We start from the raw sequence: 24,384 nt of genomic DNA, 5'->3' as shown, positions 1-24,384 counted from the left end.
AGCCTGGGTGCGTTGGGCATCCCAGCACTTTGGGAGATCCAGGCAGGTGGATCATAAGGTCAGGAGTTTGAGACAATCCTGGCCAATGTGGTGAAACCCTGTCTCTACTAAAAAAAAAAAGAAAAACCTAAAAAAGGCTGGGTGCGGTGGTTCATGCCTGTAATTCCAGCACTTTGGGAGGCTGAGGCAGGTGGATCACAAGAACAAGAGTTTGAGACCAGTTTGGCTAATGGTGAAATTTGAGGTTATCCTGGACCTCAAATTTCTAGTAAAAATACAAAAATTAGCCAGATGTGGTGGCAGACGCCTGTAATCCCAGCTACTCGGAGGCCGAGGCAGAAGAATTGCTTGAACCCAGAAGGTGGAGGTTGCAGTGAGATTATACTACTGTACTGCAGCCTGGGTGACAGAGCAAGATTCTGTCTCAGGGGGAAAAAAAAGGATTAAAAATATTTCGGTTATTTCAGAAAGGCTTTACATAGAAAATTTTAATGGTAAAAATTTCAACACCCCCTAATTCTGTCAATACATTGATGCATATCTTTCTATACATCTTATCTGTGTATTTGTAGAATTTTTTTTAACAGATTCAGGATCATACTTTGTGTGTGTGTGTGTGTGTGTGTGTGTGTGTGTGTGTGTGTGGTTTTGTTTATTGATACTGTCAATTACATTGTAAGTAGTTTTTTACATCATTAAAGATTTTTATTAAAAAATTCTTTTTTCTTTTTTGAGATGGAGTCTTGCTGTATTGCCCAGGCTGGAGTGCAGTGTCGTGATCTTGGCTCACGGTAACCTTTGCCTCCTGGGTTCAAGTGATTCTTGTGCCTCAGCTTCCTAAGTTGCTAGGATTACAGGCACCCACCACCATGCCCAGCTAATTTTTGTGTTTTTAGTAGAGATGGGGTTTCACCATATTGGCCAAGCTGGTGTGGAACTCCTGACCTCAGATGATCCACCCACCTCAGCTTTCCAAAGTGTTGGGATTACAGATGTGAGCCACTGCACCTGGCCTTATTAAATTTTTTATTTGCTCTATAATATTTCATGGTGAGAAGATATAATGTTTCCCTTATTTTGGTATGTTTAGGTAGTTTCCAATATTTTCCTAATAGAAATAAACCTCTTGTTTATATAGTGTTCAACACCTTTGGTGTGCCCTAAGATTTGTACATTTTCTGATTTAAGTTGGACTGTAGTCCTAGAAGAGGAATTTCTGGCACAAAGTGTCCCAATTTTTTTTTAACTTTTAAGTTCAGAGGTACATGTGCAGGTTTGTTATATCTAACAAACTTATGAGTAAACTTGTGTCATGGGGGTTTGTTGTACAGATTATTTCATCACCCAGGTATTAAGCCTGGGACCCTGTAATTATTTTTTCTGATTCTCTCTCTCCTCCCACCCTCCAGTAGGCCCGACACGTGTTGTTCCCCTCCATGTGTTCACATGTTCTCATCATTTAGCTCCTACTTATAAGTGAGAATATATAGTATTTGGTTTTTCCTGTGTTAGTTTGCTAAGGATAATGGCCTCCAGCTCCATCCATGTCCCTGCAGAGGACATGATCTCATTCTTTTTTGTGGCTACTTGATGTTATTTCTATGTTATAAAGTAATTTTTATGGAAGTTAGTTTTCATAAAAGTTGTACCAGTATTGAGTCCCACCAACCTCATCTCATGTCACTCTCTCCTCTGTTATTTTTTAGCCACAGTGGCTGCCTTTTAGTTCCTCTCTCACTCATTGCATGTTCCTTTCTCACTGGAACTTTGCATCTGTTGTTCCCTTGGCCTGGAAGGCTTTTTTCTTCTTGATGAAGTTATTTCCTGCTTGTCCTTCAGAGATCACTTGTCAAAAATCCACATGCTTGGGCCGTTTTTCCTGATCCATCTGACCAGGTCACACCTTCCTATTAAAGGTTCTGATAGCATCTTATATTTTTTCTTCTCAGCACTTTATGAAATATGTTGTCAGTTGTTTTTGTTGTTGCTGTTGTTTCTTGAGGAACAATAATACCATTATTATGTCATTTGATTAAAAAATATATTTCATTTTGCTGCTGTATTTGGCATGAAATACTTGACATGATTAATTAGCCAGAATTAATTTTTATTGCTGTGTTAAGGCATTTAATTCTTCTTTTGTTTTCCTTTCTCAAGCTCATCACTGCAGTGGTGATGAAGAACTGGAAAGAGATTGTTGAGTCTTGTGATCTTAAAAATTGGAGAGAGGCTTTAGCTGCAGTATTGACTTATGCAAAGCCGGATGAATTTTCAGCCCTTTGTGGTAAGAAATGTGTTTTATATTTAACTGCATTACATACATGGCAGGATATATTGTAAATAAACTTAAATGACAAATTTTATTAGAAACTTTTGTAAATCGGTGAATCACAAAAAAGAAAAAGAAGTTCTCATTTCAGTGCTTTTCTCAGATTTATTAAATATATTACTTCATATTTATTTATTTTTTAAAAATTCCTTAGTGATTTTGGTTTCAGACAGACTAGAGTTGGAATCTTACCTTAGCTACTTAGTAGCTGTATGATCTAGGAAAAATTACTTTCTAAGCCTCAGTTTATTCATCTGTAAAATAGACTATAAACAGCTCTAATTTAATAAATGTTAGCTGTGATAAAATTAACAATGATAGCATTAGAATAGAAATTACCATTGTAGACCATGACTAAACTGGTGGCTAAGGAATAAATATTTGCAAGAAAAGCTCAAGGCTACTAGTATAACAAATAGCCATTTGCTACCTTGAAAGATTTATAAGAATATAAAAGTTATAAGATACTGGCGGCCTTTTTTTTTTTTTTTTTTGAGACAGAGTTTTGCTTTTGTTGCCCAGGCTGTAGTGCAATGGTGCGATCTTGGCTTACTGCAGCTTCTGCCCCCTGGGTTCAAGTGATTCTCCTGCCTCAGCCTCCCGACTGGCTGGGATTATAGGCATACACCACCATGCCCGGCTAATTTTGTATTTTTAGTAGAGACAGGGTTTCACCATGTTGGCTAGGCTGGTCTTGAATGCCTGACCTCTGCTGTTTGGCCTGCCTTGGCCTCCCAAGATGTTGGGATTACAGGCGTGAGCTACCATGCCCAGCCAAAACTGCATTTTTATAAATAATTTATATTAGACTTAGCTACCATTGATAAATCTATTCCAAATGTGCCTTTAGGATTTTTTTTGTTCAGATATTGTTCCTTATTGTTTTTCTTTTTTTCTTTCTTTGTTCTTTTTTTATTTGATCAAATTCAGATGGGTTGACATCTTTCTTTTTTTTTTGAGATGGAGTCTTGTTCTTGTCGCCCAGGCTGGAGTGCAATAGCACAATCTTGGCTCACTGACCTCATGTTCTGCCCACTTCAGCATAACAAAGTGCTGGGATTACAGGCGTGAGCCACCACGCCTGGCCCCATTTATTGTTTTTCTAACATAATTAATAAAAATTAGTTGTACAGCTAGATAATAGCTTTATAAACTCATTTATTATATACAATTTGTCGCTCACTTTCATTCATTTAACAAATGAATATTTACTAAGCATTTAGAGTGATTTTGTTTCTACGTGTTACTCATTGGTTAAGAAGCTTAATCCATGCCTCTGAAAATATTGTTTAGCTGCTCACAACTTCATATGCAATCATATACAGATTGCTTGGGTATAATCTTATTTTATTTTCCTCTTATTTATAGATCTTTTGGGAACTAGGCTTGAAAATGAAGGAGATAGCCTCCTGCAGACTCAAGCATGTCTCTGCTATATTTGTGCAGGGAATGTAGAGAAATTAGTTGCATGTTGGACTAAAGCTCAAGATGGAAGTCACCCTTTGTCTCTTCAGGTTAGTATCTTTGAAGCAAAAGGGACTTATTTTTTAGTGTTGTCTTTCACCCTACTTATCATCAAGTTATAATCTAGAAATTCATTTGTTCTATACATTCAAGAACTTCTTTTGCTGGATAATTATATAAATTTATTGCTGTCCTTGAAGAAGCAAAGTTTGAGAAGATGGGATAGGAAAGTGGGGTTGCAGCTGTTGTAAGATCATCGTTGTGATTTGGCAGTTTATTGGAGGAAATAGGTGGCAGGAGGATTGAAAACAGCAGTAGAGTTTACCTCTTTTTCTGTGTGCTCCTCTGTCTGCTTCCAGTGGCTCTGCCTGCCATGAGCAAAGAAAGAAGCAATGTGGGTAAAGGAATAGGAGGCATCCCCAATACCAATAGAGAATCTTTATAGTTAAGGGAAAATGAAAGTGAGAGGTAAATGGAATCCCATGTAACAGGGGTCCCCAACCCCCAGGCCATAAACCGGTACCAGCCTGTGGTCTCTTAGGAACATAGCAGAGATGAGTGGTGGGTGAGTGAGCATTATTGCCTGAGCTCCATCTCCTTTCAGATCAGTGGTGGCATTAGATTCTCATGGGAGCACGAACCCTGATGTGAACTGTGCATATGAGGGATCTAGGTTGCATCTTCCTTATCAGAATCTAATACCTGATGGAACAGGTCAGGTGGAACAGTTTTATCCCGAAACCATCCCCCTTGCCGGCCAGTGGAAAGATTGTCTTCCACAAAATCGGTCCTTGGTGCCACATAGATTGGGGACTACTGCCATGTGACACCAATACACAAGCAAGAGAGGAAGTAGAAAACGTGGGGACCATTCTCAGGCACTAACTATGTATTTAGATATTTTTTCCTAAGCATTTAAATCAGCAGAGTCTTATGACAATTTTACCATATAATATTTCTCTTTCTGGAAAGAGATTTTCTCAGTAGAATCATTGCTTTAAAGATCACTATTGAAACAAAAAAATGGGTAGAAAATCAAAGTTTTCCTTTTAAGAGCTTCTGGCAGAAAAACAGTTGTTTTACCCCTCTGGATTTAGGTACTTAGGAAAGGCAGAAAGGTATGATATTCTTAGGCTTTCTCCCAGAAGCATAGCTCCCCATTGTGGAAAGATTTGGTATTGAAGGGCAACAGGAGAACTTAAGATTTAAAATAGTAAACTCCTTTGGAAATCATGTGTCTCTGTCTATGAGTTACCTTATAGTACATAGTACTATTTTTATAGAATAGATGGTATGATATTATATTAGTCTGTTTTCATACTGAGATGAAGAAATACCCAAGACTGGGTAATTTATAAAGAAAAAGACGTTTAATGGAGTCAGTTCCACATGGCCGGGGAAGCCTCACAAGCTTGGTGGAAGGTGAAGGAAGGAGCAAAGGCATGTCTTACATGGTGGCAGGCAAGAGAACGTGTGCAGGGAAACTGCCCTTTATGAAACCATCAGATCTCATGAGACTTACTGTCAAGAGAATAGCACTAGAAAAACCTGCCCCATGATTCAATTACCTCCTACTGGGTTTCTCTCACGACACATGAGGATTATGGGAGCTACAATTCAAGATGAGATTTGGGTAGGGACACAGCCAAACCATATCAGATATTTTCATTCGTAGCTCCTCCCATACGTGCTAGAACAGAGTTTCTACCTTCTGACATCCACCTATCATTTTCACTTTGAGTATTTGCCTATTTTAGCTCACTAGACAATTATCTGGTAGTTTAAGGATATTTAGGAGAAGGTGGTAACCTGTGCCCTATCCATGAGTAAAAGGCCTTCTTCCTCCTTACTACTTTTTCACTTACCTAAATAGTGGCTGTACTTTTCTAAGAGGAATGATAATAGGTACTGTACTTTGAGTGGGTTTTAGAAATATTAGTAACTGTTGATCTTTTCCTGCTTCCTCTCTTACAGTCTTGATGTTTCTGTTTGTTTCTCTCTCATTGTTTTCATTTAGGATCTGATTGAGAAAGTTGTCGTCCTTCGAAAAGCTGTGCAACTCACTCAAGCCACAGACACTAGTACTGTAGGAGTTCTCTTGGCTGCGAAGATGAGTCAGTATGCCAATTTGTTGGCAGCTCAGGGCAGTATTGCTGCAGCCTTGGCTTTTCTTCCTGACAACACCAACCAGGTAATTACAATCGTCCGTTTCTGTAATGTTTGAGTAAGGTGAGTCTAGTAGACACCACTTAGCATTAGATATAAACATACTAGTAGGTGGAATATTTTGGAGCAGTTGAATTTCTATAACCTGACTGTAGGTAAATGTTATTGACAATTCTTCAGGGATCATTTTAGGTGTATCTAAGCTGTATCAGAGAGAGAGGATGCTCTTGCAGTGTGGCAGATTCCTTTGCACTGAGGGACATAGTATTTTAGGAAAATGATTAGGGAATAGACCACTTTTTATTTTTAAAGCCAAATGCTGATTCCTCATATAAAGTTCTTCGTAGGAATCTTTTATGTCAAAAAGCTGTAAATGTTAAAGTTTAATCAAACAAATGGAGTTGTTAACATTTTAGAAATCCCATATGTTCCATCCCAGATAGTATTGAAGAAGTTCATTTTGTATGCCCTTTTAATCTGATACTGTCTATGGGCAAGTATATTTTTACATATTCAGTGCAGAGGAAACTAATTACATTGTCTTTATTTATTGCACAATAAAACTTGAGCAAAATGATACTTCTTTCAATTCAGTTCAACAAGTGGGTATAGAATGGTGAACAAGATTGCCAAGATCCTTTCTCTAGGAAGCCTCCAAACTCAAGTTAGCTATGGACAAGTAAACATGGGATTCCAAAAATGTGATATGAGTACTGTGATAAGGGTATTGGTGCTATGGATCACAATAGAGGGAAACCCAAACCCAGTCATGGAGCATGGGTGAAAGTACAGGTGAGGTTTGAGGACACTATTCCACAAGAATATTTATATCTGCATTTTGTGTCTAATGGAGCTTGATTTTGAGCCTTGCAGATACTATCTTGTCTCTGTACTTTTTTTACTAATCACTTTATTCTGTTTTTGATGTATTTTTTTAGTCAGTTGTTTTCAGTATTTTGTCTGTTTTTGGGGATTATTGATACATTTCATTGAGTAAAAGTACATAATATTCTCCAGGACTATGGCAGTATGACTCTCTAGTTGGTTTTGTATATACTTAGCTGTAAGATCTGGCTTATTTATTTCTGAATTATCAATGGGAATATTAGGTAGAATAGGTGATGCATAATCTTTTCCTTTATGGTGGCTTTGGCATACTAGTTTTATGAGACTTTTTACTTAATAAGTAAAAAGATATATATCTATACCTATACCTATACCTATACCTATATATATATATATATATGTATATATATGAAGCTTTATCTTAAGACTAATTTACTCTAAGACCTGTAGCTCATCTAGCTTAAGATTAATTCATTTTTCGTACCATTTATAATCACATCCATTTTCTATACGTTATTCTTCATGCGTTTTTTTTTTTTTTTTTTCTTTAAAGAAAATTCTTTAGGCCAAAAAAAGCATATTTTTTTGATGTTATTTCCTATTTATCTTGGTAGACCTTGCGTTTTGGGGGAGAGTATGTCCTGAGACTTCGTGATAGCATTATAATATACAATTCTCCCCCGTAAAAGGAAAATAAAATATGCCTAAAACATTTAAATGATCCCTTTAAACCTTTAACAAATGTATAGGAATGTATAATTTTTAGAGATAGATCTTGCTGAAACGTTTAACACATTGCCTTTTTGTTATTTGTTAACACTTAGAACATATATGGTCACCTCATACTTTTGTAAATCTCTATGCATGTAGATCTGAATTTCACATCTTACTCTTTATTTCAAAAATCTCTTTTAACATTTTCATCTCTTTCTTAGATCACCATTTTCTTCCATAACCATCTTTAATAGTTGATTCTCTTTGGTGGCCTTTTTTAGTTACAGTTTTTAAAGTAGTTTTGTGATTTATGAGCATTAGGTAACCACAAGAAAACTTCAAAGAGTAGTATTGATAAGTGATGTTGGTCTTGCATAGTAACCATAAGGTGGGCATAATTCAGATCCCTGCCTCAGTTAAATTACAAGTTGCACTGTATGTCATGGACCTTTGGTGCCAGTCTTGAGTAGTAGAAACTATGACATCTGTGAGTGTCAGATCTATTGTGTAATACCCAGCATTATGAACAAAAAGGGATATGTTGATGAATAATCTGATTAAGAAAATTAACATGCTGTCATATAGCTAGGTGAACTCTAACAGTTTGCTTTTTTTCTTTTCCTTTTTTAAGCCAAATATCATGCAGCTTCGTGACAGACTTTGTAGAGCACAAGGAGAGCCTATGGCAGGACACGAATCACCTAAAATTCCGTATGAGAAACAGCAGGTGCCCAAGGGCAGGCCTGGATCAGTTGCTGGCCACCACCAGATGCCGAGAGTTCAAGCTCAGCAATATTATCCCCATGTGAGTGATATGGTCCAGATGAAGTAGGAACACTTTTGTGTTTCTCTTCAAATTGGTAGTTTTCATTTGTTCAGCAAAAGACCTTCTCTGATATGGTAAAACCAGACAATATATTGTTAAAATAGATATATTTTTTAGATTCTTGAAGTTTTATTAATGATCTATGTTTTGAAATCATCTCTCTTACTTGGTCAGGCAAATTATATTTTAGATATAAATTGGTTTTAAGCTTGCTAGGGAGATTTATTCTATTTCTCTGTCTCTCAAAATTTACTTGCAAATGTACATCTATTGAAACTTCTGTTTGATTCATCTGGCAAGCTGTAAAGTAGCAGGAACAATCTTGGTGATTTGGTTGTTTTATAAAATAATTTTAGAAGATAGTATTTTCTTAGTATTCTTAATCATTAGTACAGGTTTAGATTTAGTGTATTCTGTATTTGCACAATAAAGAGTATGCAGAATGTAGACTTTTTTTTGTTTTTGGACAATTTAGATATTAGAGAAAAGTGAATGACCAAAGGTTTTTGAAGTTAGTTGTAGATTATATGGAAAGTGAAAAGAATCAATAATTTTATTTAAATTACCAAATGTTTTGTGTTACAAAATGTGGCTTCTTATTATCTTTTACTATTTCACATAGAAACTTCCGTATTTCCAGACCAGGAGATAACTCTTCATGTCCTTAAATGAAGAATATTTTTTTCATTGGTAATAAATGGTCTTGATCGATAGCAAAGTTAGCAGGTACTCTGCCTGTTTTAAAGTAGAACAAATTGCTGATAGGATTGATGGAGTCTTTTTACATTTTGTTATAGAAAAAGTAAATATAAAATCTTGAAGAACAAAAAAATTTAATGCTCTTTTTGTTGTGTTTTTGATGGGTACTTAATCAGGATAGATTGCATTTGAATATAATTGTTAACTATCTAGAATACTCTCTATTTTGATTTTGTTCATTGATTTGACAAATATTTGTTGAGACCCTGTCATGAGTACCTGGCATTGTTCTAGCTGCTGGGGGTATATTTATGAACAAAATAGACTAAATTCCCCCTGCCACTAGACTTAGAAAATCTATGACATAGGTAGGGCAGAGCAGATGATGGCTGGGAAAATTGAGAAGCAGAGATGTCAAGCAACCCACCAGAGCTGAAGACACAGAGCTTGAATTTCGCAGCACTGCCTGGCTGATTACCAGCCAAGTTGAGATTAGAACTCCCAAGCATCTTGTGTTAAACCAAGCTACATGTCATGGTACTGAAGCAAGGCAAGCTCTTCATTAGGAAAAGAGAATATTTACTCTTTATGTCCTTAGCTTTATTTTTCTGGAAAAAGGTAAAAACATTGAAAGATTTGTTATACTTTGATTTACCAATCTTATACTTGCAGGAAAAGACAAAGTGAATCATAAAGCAGTGAGTTTCTTAATGAAATCTTATGATACACTGAATGAATGAGGACAGTGGCGTGTGATTTTAATGCAGTGTTAACAGGCAGGGGCAAAGGGATGAGAGGAAGGACAGATCGGTAGGAGTTCCGCTTCTGCTTTGACCAGCATAACTTTGCCTTTACAGTTGACCCTTGAACCACGTGGGTTAGGGGTGCTGACTCTGCATGCAGTTGAAAATCCATGACTTCACTCCCGAGAACTTAACTCCTAAAATTAGCCTGCTGTTGACTGGAAGCCTTGCTGATAACATGAATAGTCCATTAACACATATTTTGTATGTTGTATTTATTATATACCATATTCTTAGCAATGAAGTAAGCTAGAAAAAATATTATTAAGAAAATCATAAGGAAGAGAAAATATATTTACTATTCATCATTAAGTGGAAGTGGTCTTCATTCTTGTCTTCACATTAAGTAGGCTGAGGGGGAGGAGGAAGAAGAGGGGTTGGTCTTGCTGTCTCAGGGGTGGCAGATGGAGAAAAGGTGGAGGAGGTAGAAGGGGAGATATGAGAGTCAGGCAAACTCAGTGTAACTACATTGAAAAAATTCACATCTGGCTGGGCACGGTGGCTCACGCCTATAATCCCAGTACTTTGGGAGGCCAAGGCGGGTGGATCACGAGGTCAGGAGTTCAAGACCAGCCTGGCCAAGATGGTGAAACTCCATCTCTCCTAAAAATACAAAAATTAGCTGGGCAAGGTGATGGGCACCTGTAATCTCAGCTACTCGGGAGGCCGAGGCAGGAGGATCACTTGAACCTGAGAGGCAGAGGTTGCAGTGAGCCGAGATCATACCGCTGCACTCCAGCCTGGGTGACAGAGCGAGACTCCATCTCAAAAAAAAAAAAAAAAAATTACATCTAAGTGGACCCATGCAGTTGAAACCCATGTTGGTCAATGGTCAATTGTATTAATTTTTTTTTTATGTTTTGGAGTTTCTGCAAAGATTTACATGACAAAAAGGATTTTGATGGCTTAAAAAAAACACAAACAAAAATAATGGCCTCTAGGGCAAGCAACACGGTATAGTGTAGAGAACACTGGCCTGGAAATCAGGCACCCTGGCATCACCATTGAGTTGTGTGGCCCCTTCACTTCTCTGGGACTTGGTTTTCTAAGCAATAAAGGGTGGGAATTATACTGGATGATCTTTAATACTTAGCTTTAATACTCTGATTGTATGATTTTTAAGCCTCATAATGGACTAATATGATTTTTGTGGCTGTAATAAAATCTAGAAAAGGGAGCTTATACCAGTATGTTTGTAGATTAATAGTAGCATGAATACTATTAATGCTTCCAAAAAAAAAAAAAAATCACTTTTTTACTCAATAACTTTCTTTTTCTGGAATGTCTTTTTTCTTTCTCTACTTAAAAAAAACCTCACTTTCCCTACTTATACTTGACACTTGAATGGCATTGATTTTGTGCTTTGACTTAGGTTTTCATATTGATTTTTCTCCTGCCTTTCTCTCCCTGTTTCATTGTGATTGTGTGGTTTTTGTTGTTGCTTTTGTTTTTTTTTGGAATTCCAGCTACCTTGAAAGCAGTTGCCTGACTAATGTATGTTATCTTGCCAATCTTACCTTTTGCTTTACATCTGGCTGTTAATACCTTTCGGGTTTTATTTATTTTTTAAATTTCTTTTAACATTTTCATTTTTTATTTTCTGTGATTGGTATTTCTTTGTTCAATTCAGGTTAGAATTGCCCCTACTGTCACTACCTGGAGTAACAAAACTCCTACTGCCCTTCCCAGCCATCCACCTGCAGGCTCTCCCTCTGACACACAGGTATATCCTTCATTATTCCTCTTTGAGCAGAATTCTGCTCACCTAAATATACATAGTTATATGTTGTCTACCCACCTTCCTCAAGCTCTTTCACCCCCACTCCCCATCCATCTGCCTGCTCATTGCATTTTAATGCTTTTAGGATGCAAGAAGTAGTTTTTAGCACAATTAATTTCCTTATTCTTCCTCTCCTTCCTTTGCAGTTCTAAATTGACTTGAACTACCAAAACACTAACCAAGGTTTTAACAGTGGTTTAAATCTGATTTTACTGAAGACTTTTTTTATTTTTCTTTCTTTTTCCTTTTTTTAGCATTGCAGAAATTGAAGAGAAACAAAAATTTCCTTTATGGCATTTATATTTACATTTACAGAGTGGAGTAGTGGATGGAAATTAGTAGAGATGGAAAATCCTGGTGACATTTCATGAATATTTTTAAAGGCTGTTAGCATCTTTTGCCATTTATTGCAATTATTACCTTGGATCTGTCTGATCTTTAATCATTCAAAATGTGCTGCTCAGAAAATGTGCTGTCCTGAGGAAGATAGAATATGCAAAATGCAATGTTTCTTTCTTTCTTCTTTTTTTTTTAATACAGAATTCCATTTTAGAGATTATAAGTCCATCTGGTGAAGTTCCTGATTCCACTTGTAATCCTCCTTTTTACCATGTTCTTGTTTCCTAGGGAGAAAATCCTCCACCTCCAGGTTTCCTAATGCATGGAAATGTTAATCCAAATGCTGCCAGCCAACTTCCCACATCTCCAGGTCATATGCACACACAGGTACCACCTTATCCACAGCCACAGCGTAAGTAGTGTGACCCCAATGTCCTTTCAGAGCACTATTTATTTTCTAATGTAGTAACTTTACTTTGAAGCCCCAAAGTCATGGTCAAATCAATTTTGGCAATAAAGTAAGAACCATTCTGCATAGGATTCCTGAGTCCCTGTTATAGAGAAGCATGGTTTCCCTAGGAGGTGGCCTGAATCACTATGCTAGGAAATAGCTCCTCTGTCACTTTGTTCAGAGTAGTTGACTCCTGTTCCTAAGACATGTTAAAGAGAATCAAGCGTCCCATGATTTTGATATAAAGAAATAGAATTTTAGAAATTATTTAATACATATTCTTTTTCTTCAGGCAAGATGACACAAACTATTTTTGGAAAAATATTTTCAAGGGGCATTTGTTACAAACTGTTTTTTCATTTTATTTATTTATTTAGAGCAGTCTTAGGTTTACAACAAAACTGAGCAGAAAATACAGAGTGCCCCACTATTGACATCCTACGCCACAGTGGTGTGGTTGTTAAAATTGAACCTACATTAATGCCTCATTATCACCCAAAATCCATAGCTCACACTCTCAGTGTTGTACATTCTGTGGATTTTAACAAATGTGTAATGACATGTATCTATTAGCGGCATCTTTAAAAGAAAATAATTGCACTTGGAAAGTGAAATATTGCCACTATTTGAAAATTTAAGTGCAAAAAAATCTCAAGGGGGAAATGTGTTCCTCTCTAATGAATGTGTTCTGTGCTAAAATGGATGCCATTATTCAACATACATATGAATTTGATACAGCCTTTCACTCAAATGTTTAATGTGAAAGAGCTGTCTTCAGAGTAGATAGGAAACAGATACACTTTTACTAGATTCACTTTATTTAGGTTCATACCTACCCTTGGTCACGAAGAATGTGATGGTATTAACATTTAGATCTCCCTAAACCAGGCATGATGGCTCATGCCTGTAATCCCAGCACTTTGGGAGGCTGAGACAGGAGGATTACTTGAGGTGAGGAGTTTGAGACCAGCCAGGGCAACAAAGGAAGACCCCATCTCTACCAAAAAAAATGTAAAAATTAGCTGGGCCTTGTGGCACCGATAGCGTATAGTATGAGCTACTCAGGTGGCTGAGACAGGAGAATCCCTTGAGCACAGGAGTTTGAGAGTACAGTGAGCTGTGATCACACCATTGCACTCCAGTTTGGGTGACAGAGCAAGACCCCATCTCAGAAAAAAAAAAAAAAGCAAGACCAAAACTCTCTAATCTGGGTATAGGTCTTTGCATTAAAGGGCCAGGCGTGGCGGCTCACACCTGTAATCCTAGCACTTTGGGAGGCCAAGGCGAGGGGATCACAAGGTCAGGAGTTCGAGACCAGCCTGACCAACATGGTGAAACCCCATCTCTACTAAAAATACAAAAATCAGCTGGGTGTGGTAGCATGCATCTGTAGTCCCAGGTACTTGGGAGGCTGAGGCAGGAGAATCACTTGAACTCAGGAGGTGGAGGTTGCAGTGAGGTGACATCGTGCCACTGCACTCCAGCCTGGGCAACAGAGTGAGACTGTGTCTCAAAAAAAAAAAAAAGGCATGAGTTGGTTGCCTGATTGTTTACTAACCAACTATATACAGTATGTAAAATATAGTACTTATTTTGTTAGGGATCATAGAGTTGGCAGTTAATCTGGAACTGTGTTCAAACTCAGAATTTCAATAACTAGTGATTTAACTGGATGTTGGAGAATATATTTGATGCATAACAGTAGGGTTCACCGTACAGTTCTTACTGGGAGGAAGGTCTGGAGCTGCCACCAAATTCCATGTAACTTTTTCTGTAAAGTGGCGTGCTTTGAATGTGTAATTCTTGCCTGGTTCCATCTGGTGGTCACTGTAGTCTTTTCACAGGATCAGCAGAAGTCTCAGAAAAGGGTCAGTCTTACAGTTCTTGGGTCTGATGATTCAAATATTTTCATAACCAGCAGCAGTTTAGGGATGGCATTTTTCAGATACTGAATCTATTGAATTCAAGTGTATTTGGGACATCTGAGCCTCAAAAATAGAACCATATAAATTTTTAATTTGGGATTATAATTTATTAATGATTTAAATCATTTCTATATACTGAGATAACTTTTTAGTTTTCTGCTACTATCTGAATAAACTTGTAACTAATTGAAATTTCTGTTTCTTCTCCTTGGTGTAGCTTATCAACCAGCCCAGCCGTATCCCTTTGGAACAGGGGGGTCAGCAATGTATCGACCTCAGCAGCCTGTTGCTCCTCCTACTTCAAACGCTTACCCTAACACCCCTTACATATCTTCTGCTTCCTCCTATTCTGGGCAGTCTCAGCTGTACGCAGCACAACACCAGGCCTCTTCACCTACCTCCAGCCCTGCTACTTTTCCTCCTCCCCCTTCCTCTGGAGCATCCTTCCAGCATGGCGGACCAGGAGCTCCACCATCATCTTCAGCTTATGCACTGCCTCCTGGAACAACAGGTACACTGCCTGCTGCCAGTGAGCTGCCTGCGTCCCAAAGAACAGGTCTGCGCTTGAAAGGGATTTGGTTTGGCCCCCTCCTTTATTTGTTTATGAACAGATGGGTGGATGGAGGGGTATTATTTCTGTTTGTAAAGTGGGTAATGTGAGGTGTTGATTGATGTTTCTTTTTTTTTTTTTTTTTTTTTTTTTTGTGGGTGGGGGTTTTTTTTTTTTTTTTTGAAAAATAGATAATGTAACTAAGAAAAAAATATTTAAATTGTTTTTTCTTTTGGGAGAGGGGCGTGGATAGAGTCTCGCTGTGTCGTCCAAGCTGGGGTACAGTGGTGCGATCTCAGTTCACTGCAACCTCTACCATCCAGGTTCAAGAGATTCTCCTGTCTCAGCCTCCCAAGTAGCTGGGATTACAGATGTGCATCACCACGCCTGGCTAATTTTTGTATTTTTAATAGAGACAGGGTTTCGTTGTGTTGGCTAGGCTGGTCTTGCACTCATGACCTCAAGTGATCCGCTCTCCTCGGCCTCCCAAAGTGCTTGGATTATAGGCATGAGCCACCACACCTGGCCTTGATTGAGTTTTTTTTTTTTTTTTTAAAGACCCAGTCTCATTCTGTTCCTTAGGGTGGAGTGCAGTGTCGTAATCTTGGCTCACTGCAACCTCCACCTCCTGGGTTCAAGTGATTCTCCTGCCTCAGCCTCCTGAGTAGCTGGGATTATGGGCATGAGCTACTGCACTGAGCTAATTTTTGTATTTTTAGTAGAGACAGGGTTTCACCGTGTTGATCACGCTGGTCTCAAACCCCTGACCTCAGGTGATTGACCTGCCTCAGCCTCCCAAAGTGCTGGGATTACAGGTGTGAGCCACTGTGCCTGGCCTTTGGAATTGTTATAAGAAATTTTAAAACTCCCTGAAAGTGCGCTTCTCTCCCGTAATGAACTTTAGTTGCTACATGAGAAAAACTTTAGAGCTTCGGGAGGCTAGGAGTGTATACTCTGCCATTGAACTTAATGTAAGTAGATTTAGTTGACACTAATTCCTTGAACAAAGTTATACTCCATGTTTTTACTGAGAAGTTTCAAGTACTTAAAATTATTTGGAGAGAGTCAGGAAATGGGCATCTGTTGAAAAACTATTGGGTAGTATGCTCAGTCCCCAGGTTACAGGATCAGTTGTATGCCAAACTTCAGCATCATATAGTGTAACCAGGTAATGAACCTGCACGTGCACATATACCCTCTGAATCTAAAATAAAAGTTGAAGTTATAAAAATAATGAAATAAAAATTTTTTGAAATGAATAGTTGCCAATAAATGTTGAATCTCCACGTTGAAATACAAACCAAGTTCCCAGCTTCAAAGCCCATGTTCATTCTTCTATACCAGGTTGTTAAGCTCTGGTGTAAATGATAGAAAACTATCAGCACTGTAATTTCAAAAATCACCCAGCAACACTGAGGCATTTATTACTTTATAATCTAAATTAAATGTTTGCATATTCTTTTTCTCCTTAAGCAGAAGTGCATTTGGCCTTGAGATTAGCCTTTGTTTATTTACAAAGTAACAGAATGTTTTAACCTGGCTGAGAAACAGATTAATAGGAAGAGGAAGCCAGACAAACACTCTCCATTGTTCAGCATGCAGTATGCCTATCTGCTTTGTTACCTCTTGCATGTTAGTAGTCGGCTATATTTTAATCTACTGACAACTTTATGTTATTTTCTTTTAGGATTTCCTAAAAGTTTTGCTTAGGTTATATAAATAATTGCAAACAAGGCTGGACTGGTGGCTAGTGTAATCCTAGCACTTTGGGAGGCCAAGGATCCATCTGGATCACCTGAGGTCAGGAGTTTGAGATCAGCTTGGCCAACATGACGAAACCCCGTCTCTACTAAAAATGCAAAAATTAGCTGGGTGTGGTGGTGGGCACCTATAATCCCAGCTACTGAGGAGGCTGAGGCAGGAGAATTGCTTGAACCCCAGGGGCAGAGGTTGCAGTGAGCTGAGATTATGCCACTGCACTCCAGCCTGGGCAAAAAAGTCAAACTGTCTCAAGTAATAATAATTATAAACGAAAATTTTGTCATTGTTCCATTTTGTTTTAGATAGTGATTTTGTTTAGGATTTACAAATTCCAGCTGTTCAATGGATAATTTCTGACAGATCCAGAGACTTTCATGCCCTCTATTAGTGAACCACAAAATTATGTGCTCCGGGCGCAGAGAAACTAATGCCCCAATCTGCAGAACATTGATTGGGTAAAGTCTCAATGGATACCTGTTTAATCTACAATCAGAATTATCCCTGACAGAGGTAATGGAGGCAGAAAAGACAGTCCATTTCTAGTGTACAGCAAATAGCTCTGTTATAAATTGGAACATATAATTTATATTTAGGCCAAATTTTGGAAAACCTTAAGTGCCAGGGCAAGGAGTTTTACTTCACATCATTCAATAAGATAGAAGTTTCTTACGAAGGATTTTGAGCTGCTGAGTGGTGCAGTCAAAGTGGTACTTAAGGGTGATTAATCTGGATGTGGCCTTGCAAGATAGATTGTGGGTAGCACAGCAGAATCAGAGGTAAGAAAACCAGGCCTTTTCCTAGTTCTAGGTAGGAGACGGTAACAGCCTGAGTTGGGATAGTGCAATGCTGTTTCTGTGATGGCAGCACAGGACAGCAGGGAGTTTTCCCTGTTTTACTCTCTAGGATAACTGCCTGTCACTCTTGTTTCTAGGGGGCCCCTGGGTTATTGTGTGCTTGTTTCTAAGGGAGAGACCACTTTCAAATATGAAAACTATAATTTAATTTGCATATATAATCTTGTACTTCTTCACATAGAAGAGTCTTGAAGGGGAATAATACTGCATATTCTCATGAAATAGTGTTCTGAAATTTTAAAAAAAATTCGTGAACATTCCTTAGGCAAATTTTAGCACCTGATTTTAACTATTCAAGTAAAGGAAAGCATGATCGCCTTCTTTACTTTTCTTTGAATAATTATATCTTGTATCATTGGAAAATGACTTCAAGGATTCATGTCTTTTTAAATTTTAATTTTTAATTTTGTGATACTTTTTTTACACATGTGACATGCTAGGCTTATAGGGAAATGAAAGGAATATGGTTAACAAAGATGCTCTATTCTCTCTATTTCAAATTAGCTTCTAGCCAAAAGTCTCTATGCTTTTTTTTTTTTTTTTTTTATTTTTTCTCTGAATCCACTGAAAACTATCTTAGCTGGTGCATAGATTCTACCATTATGCTCCTGTAAGAGTAGCTAAGAAGGATTCCAGTGAGAAGTGGAATTGGATAAGGATGGTGTGCAACTCCACCCTTGCATCTGAGACCAGCACTTCCGTCTTCCTTCCCTCAAAGATTCTATGGAAGATGAATCTCTGTGCTAAGGTGGATAAGACTATAGTATCCAGTGACATGCTATATTTATTTATTTATTTATTCTTTTTTGAGACAGAGTCTCACTGTGTCGCCCAGGCTGGAGTGTTGTGACGCAATCTGGGCTCACTGCAACGTCTGTCATCTGGGTTCTAGCAGTTCTCCCCACCTCAGCCTCCCGAGTAGCTGGGACTACAGGTACATGCCACTGCGCCTGGCTAATTTTTATATTTTTAGTAGAGACAGGATTTCACCATGTTGGCCAGGCTGGTCTTGAACTCCTGACCTTGTGATCCACCCACCTCGGCCTCCCAAAGTGCTAGGATTACAGGCATGAGCCACTGCACCCGGCTAGAACTTTTTAAAAAAAATTTTTGTGGGTACATGGTGGATGTATATGTTTTTGAGGTAGATGAGATATTTTGATACAGGCATACAATGCATGATAATCACATCAGGGTAAATGGGTATTGGAGTATCCATCACCTCAAGTATTTATCATTCTTTGTGTTGCAGACAGTCCAAGTATACTCTTCTTAGTTATTTTTAAATGTACAATAATTATTGTACATTATGTACACCCTACATTATGTAGTCACCCTGTTGTGCTATCAACTAGATCTTATTCAGTTGTGTCAAACTACATTTTTGTACCCATTAGCCATCCCTGCAGAACTTTTTCATCCTCTCGTACTGAAACACTGTACCCATTAAACAGTAATAACTTCTGTTCTACTTTCTGTGTATTTGTTCTAGATGCCTTGTATAAGTAGAATCATGCATTTGTCCTTTTATGTCTGGCTTTTTTGACTGGCATAATGTTTTTCAGGTTCATCTATGTTATAGCATGTATCAGAATTTTTTTAAAGGCTTAATAATACTCCCCTTCTGTATATCTATATACCACATTTGTTTATCCATTCATCTGCTGATAGACATTTTGTCTATTGTGAATAATGCTGCTATGAACAGGGGTGTGCAAATATCTGTTTGAGTCCCTGCTGTTAATTCTTCAGTGTACATACCTAGAGGTAGAATTGCTGAATCAAACAGTAATTCTACATTTAGTTTTTTGAGGAACCACTACACTGTTTTCCACAGCAGCTGCACCATTTTACATTCCCACCAGGAATCCACAAGAGTTTCAGTTTCTCCACATCTATGCCAACGCTTGTGTTTTCTGTTTTTTAATAGCCATCCTAATGGGTTTGAAGTAGTAGTTCATTGTGTGCATGCCTTTTTGAAGAATTGGGATCATAACACAAACACAAACATACATGTAATTTTACATCTTACTTTTTTCCTTTTTTTTTTTTTTGAGACAAGTTCCATTCTGTTATCCAGGCCAGAGTGCATTAGCTCAGTCTCGACTCACTGCAACCTCTGTCTCCTGGATTGAAGCAATTCTCATGCCTCAACATCCCAAGTAGCTGAAACTACACGTGTATGCCAACACATCTGGCTATAAATTTTTGCATTTTTAGTAGAGATGGGGTTTCACCATGTTGGTAAGGCTGGTCTTGAACTCCTGACTTCAGGTGATCCACCCGCCTCGGCCTCCCAAATGCTGGGATTACAGGCGTGAGTCACCACGTGTAACATTAAGTGATATTACACACTTAGTATCACGCCTGCCTTATTTTTTTCTTAATATTACGCTGTGAATCATTTTTCCATGCCCTTAAAGTCATGTCATGTTTTAAAAAGAATAAGAGATTATCCCCACTTTATAGTATTTTGAAAGAGTAAAAAAAAGGTAGGGAGGATTTTCTCCTTTTCAGTTTTCTGGGAGATTTCTGTTCAAGATTAAAATGTGCTGTGTTGACTTTTTGGTTTTTTTTAAGTATTGACCAAGAGTATCATTTTTCATATTTTTCACATCCATAATGTCTTCTGTAGCTATGTATGTTCTTCAGGTAGATTGTTTTACTTCCTGTCGCTATTAAAGGATGCCTCTATAAAGGAGAGATCAGTTGAACGGTTTGTAAAAAGTCATATTTAGGCCAGTTGTTGTGGCTCATGCCTGTAATCCCAGAACTATGGGAGGTCTAGGTGGGTGTATCACTTGAGGTCAGGAGTTTGAGACCAGCCTGGCCAACATGTTGAAACCCCATCTCTACTAAATATACAAAACTTAGCCAGGCATGGTGTTGGGCACCTGTAATCCCAGCTACTCGGGAAACTAAGGCAGGAGAATTGCTTGAACCTAGGAGGCAGAGGTTGAAGTGAGCCGAGATTATACCATTGCACTCCAGCCTGGGTGACAAAGCGAGACTCCTTCTCAAAAATAAATAAATAAATAAATACATACATACATACGTAAAATGCTTGAGTAGGAGAATTTTTTTTTAAAGTCATATTTAAACAGTCTAAATCTATAAAAGCAAGATTGAAAGGGGTTAGAATTATAATTGAGACAAAACTCTACATTAAATTAGTAAAAGGACTCTTGGAGCTTTACTAAAACACATGGCTTAATATGTTGCATGGTTTGAGGTTAGGAGGAGTCAGTCAGGCATATATTTTGGGGGAGGTGAATTTTATTATAAAATATTGCCTTCTATTCAGCAGGCCTCCCCATGCCCCTTTAACTTGTTCAGGCTAGCCAACTGACTGTTCCTCCTGAGAGACCTGTGGGTTCTGATTCTGTTCTGTTTTACCCCTAACTTTGAATTTGATTTTATTATGACTTTGGTGTCATTTTACTAAGGGGACATAAGAAAATAGTTCCACAGACTTTTGTGTGCTTCTAATAGTTGGTGAAGTCTGGATACCCTCCCAGCTTTAACACCCAGAGCTTAAAAGCAGTCCTCATCTGCATCTTCCTCTCATGAGGCAGGGGAAGAGAGCATGTCGTTTTGACCTGACTATAAAGGGTCAAGCCCAAACTATTTCCAATACTTTTAGGTTTGTAATATATTGGCTCCCTCAGCCAGAAGCTGAAGCCTGGTGATAGAGAGTGCCTTACTAGTTGGGAATCAGGTCAGTCCTCCATTGTAATGCACACACTGTGACTCACTAGACATGTATGAACTATAGTGTTATGGAGTCATATCTCACATGGAGAGGCAGGTTGTAAAGTCATCATTCAAGGTAAAAATAGAAAATCACTTATAGTCAGTTATCCTTGATCCTTTTTAAAGTTAAACCCTAGATGAAAAAGTTGGCTTGCATTTATATATTGTATGAAAAACATCTGTCATTAAACAGAATTGCACTGCACACAATGAGAATTCAAAATATGGGATTACCTCTACTGCCTCACAGTGTCCCTACGACATGCTTCTTAAGTAGAGTTCAAACGAAATTGAACTCACTATATTTTTTTTCTTTTTACTGCCTATTTAATTGCAGAATGAACTCACAATTTTAATTACTATATTCTTGTTTCCTCCCTCCCTTATCAACTGATGATCGTTGAATCCACATAAGTTAAATGTCTGTGACATACTGACACTGCATACCTGTGATTTGAGGCTGGGCCTGGCCCGACCCTAAATATTTGACAATTGGAATTGCTATGTTAGGTGTCAGCCTGTTTTTCTCTTCTCCACTGCTAGAAACTTTGGTTTCCTATGAGAAGTAGTGATTTCTGGGAGACTTATGCTGAGTCTGCAAATCCATATATTCTTACAGAAAGGACCATATGAGGTTGTTACATTATTTGTTGGGCCTATTCTCATTTATATGCACAGTGTGACTCCAGAAATTACAGTTTCTCCAGCTCTATCACTGTACCGAATGAATTAGAATCTGTGGTTTAACAAGATCCGCAGCTGATTTGGATTCACAGCTTTGAACAATACCAAAATAGACACATTAGGTGAATATGTTAGGAAGTGCTATCCCCTCAGTGATATATATTTCTGAACTTCATTAGTCAAATAGTAGAAAAACAATACATGCAAACAATTAGGGAAACATTGTTATTTTAAATACAAAGCGATAAAATTTTCTCTTTAAAAAGATACAGCATAGGCCTGGCACAGTGGCTCATGCCTGTAATCCCAGCACTTTGGGAGGCCGAAGCTGGCGGATCACCTGAGTTCAGGAGTTTGAGACCAGTCTGGCCAACATGGTGAAACCCCATCTCTACTAAAAATATAAAAATTAGCTGGGTGTGGTGGTGAGTGCCAATAATTCCAGCTACTTGGGAGGCTGAAACAGGACAATCGCTTGAACCCTGGAGGCAGAGGTTGCAGTGAGCCAAGATTGTGCCATTGCACTCCAGCCTGAGCAACACGAGTGAAACTCTGTCTCAAAAAAAAAAAAATATATAGAAAAAAAAAAGTTTTGTTCTCTTATAAAATTAATTTACACTTTCTGGGGATTAATGAAGGGAGAAGAAACAATTATAAAATCAGTAGACTTTAAAATGTCTTCAGTAGTACCGTTAAGTAATTTTTACGTTTTATCTACAGAAAACCTGTCTATCCAAGACCAGGCACCTGTGTTGGAAGGTGAATTGGTTGTAAAATATACCTTTGGAAATCTGTGAATGATTGAATACAATTAATGAGTATACATTAACAATATTGCATGTCAATCTCAAAGATGATGATATTCCTGATCAGGATCATCTTTTTATTTGGCTTCATAATTGAATTAAATTTTGGAACTGATTGAATTTATGTGATTTCACAAGTAGCTTTGTTATCAAGGCTGTTTTATATAGACATAAAGAAAAAACTATGCCAAGACTGTCTTAAGCCACTGGTAAGACTAGAAAGTACGGATATTTGAATGATTAAATAATTGATGGAGAACCAGAAATTTAAGAATTTGTTAATCAGAAAGCAGCATATCATTTAATATTTTGTGGTTAACTCTTAACTGTTTTGGGCCATACCTGACTTTCTGTCTCCTAGCAAATGTATAGGAAATTAATTGGTTTTATTTTATTTTATTATTTTTAGACAGAATCTTGTGCTGTCCTCCAGGCTGAAGTGCAGTGACACAATCTTAGTTCACTGCAATCTCCGTCCCCAGGTTCAAGCAATTCTCCTGCCTCAGCTTCCTGAGTAGCTGGGATCACAGGCGTGCACCACCACACCCAGCTAATTTTTATATTTTTAGTAGAGACAGGGTTTCACCATGTTGGCCAGGCTGGTCTCAAACTCCTGACCTCAAGTTATCCACCTGCCTTGGCCTCCCAAATTGTTGGGGTTACAGGAATGAGCCATTGCACCTGGCCTGAATTCTGTTTTAAAAATCAAGACAAATAAATGCTGGTGGTTAGGCAAAGATCTGTATTTTTTTAAAGTTTCTGTGACTTTGGTTTGCTAAACAGTTTTCTTATGACTTAATATTATGTATATCAGTTAAAAAAGTACAAATTAAAATATTGAAAAAATGTTTATTGGAAAGGTAATTTTTTGTCTTTACACATGTAGATACACAAAAATTTCTTTAACAAGTATCTGGTTTCTTATAGAGGATATCAAAACTCACATTTAGTGAAATGTAAGAGAATTAATTGTGATTTAGAAATTATTCTGTCTTGGCTGGGCACAGTGGCTCACGCCTGTGATCCCAACACTTTGGGAGGCCAAGGTGGGCGGATCACCTGATGTTGGGAGTTCAAGACCAGCCTGGCCAACAATGGTGAAACCCCATCTCTACTAAAAATACAAAAATTAGCCAGGTGTGATGGTGCACGCCTATAGTTCCAGCTACTCAGTAGGCTGAGGCAGGAGAATTGCTTGAACCCGGGGGCAGAGGTTGCAGTGAGCCGAGATCTTGCCACTGCACTCCAGCCTGGGAGACAGAGCTAGACTCCTTTTCAAAAATATATATATTGTCTTATTTCCAGCATGTTGTATTCCTTTTTTCTTTAAAGATACTGGCATTAAAGTACTTAATAAGTTGTACTACTGTTGTTCATTTTTCACTTTGAAATAACAGGGTTTTTTGGTTTGTTTGTTCATGTGTGTGTGTTTTTTAAGAGGAAATTTACTATAGTTGGTAGTATTTTAATTTTATATTTTCTGTCAGCCTGGGAATTTTTTTTATGGTATTAAAAATCTTAGCACAGATATTTGAATACCCTTTTTTGCTTTGCTTATAAGTAATTCCCAAGGCAAAGATGATTTAAAAAATTACTAGTGCTACATAATTGGAGTCTGTTTTTTTTTCTTTTTT

The 24,384-nt window shown here is 37.8% G+C and overlaps 1 protein-coding gene across 1 annotated transcript in view; it reads left to right on the top strand.

Moving 5' to 3' along the window:
- Window positions 1–24,384, top strand: part of SEC31A (SEC31 homolog A, COPII coat complex component) — an 80,796-nt gene that overhangs the window by 45,566 nt on the left and 10,846 nt on the right. Inside the window, exons 14-19 of the mRNA XM_017530184.1 lie at window positions 2,158–2,284; window positions 3,698–3,843; window positions 5,811–5,984; window positions 8,151–8,324; window positions 12,255–12,378; window positions 14,560–14,853. Of these exons, the coding sequence (XP_017385673.1) occupies window positions 2,158–2,284; window positions 3,698–3,843; window positions 5,811–5,984; window positions 8,151–8,324; window positions 12,255–12,378; window positions 14,560–14,853 (1,039 nt within the window). The remainder of the gene's footprint in view (window positions 1–2,157; window positions 2,285–3,697; window positions 3,844–5,810; window positions 5,985–8,150; window positions 8,325–12,254; window positions 12,379–14,559; window positions 14,854–24,384) is intronic.

This window comes from Cebus imitator, unplaced genomic scaffold (genome assembly GCF_001604975.1).
Source record: "Cebus imitator isolate Cc_AM_T3 unplaced genomic scaffold, Cebus_imitator-1.0 Scaffold64, whole genome shotgun sequence".
NCBI classification, from domain to species: Eukaryota; Metazoa; Chordata; class Mammalia; order Primates; family Cebidae; genus Cebus; species Cebus imitator.
Note: the sequence above shows the minus strand (reverse complement) of the source record. Positions and strands in the feature narration are given on the sequence as shown.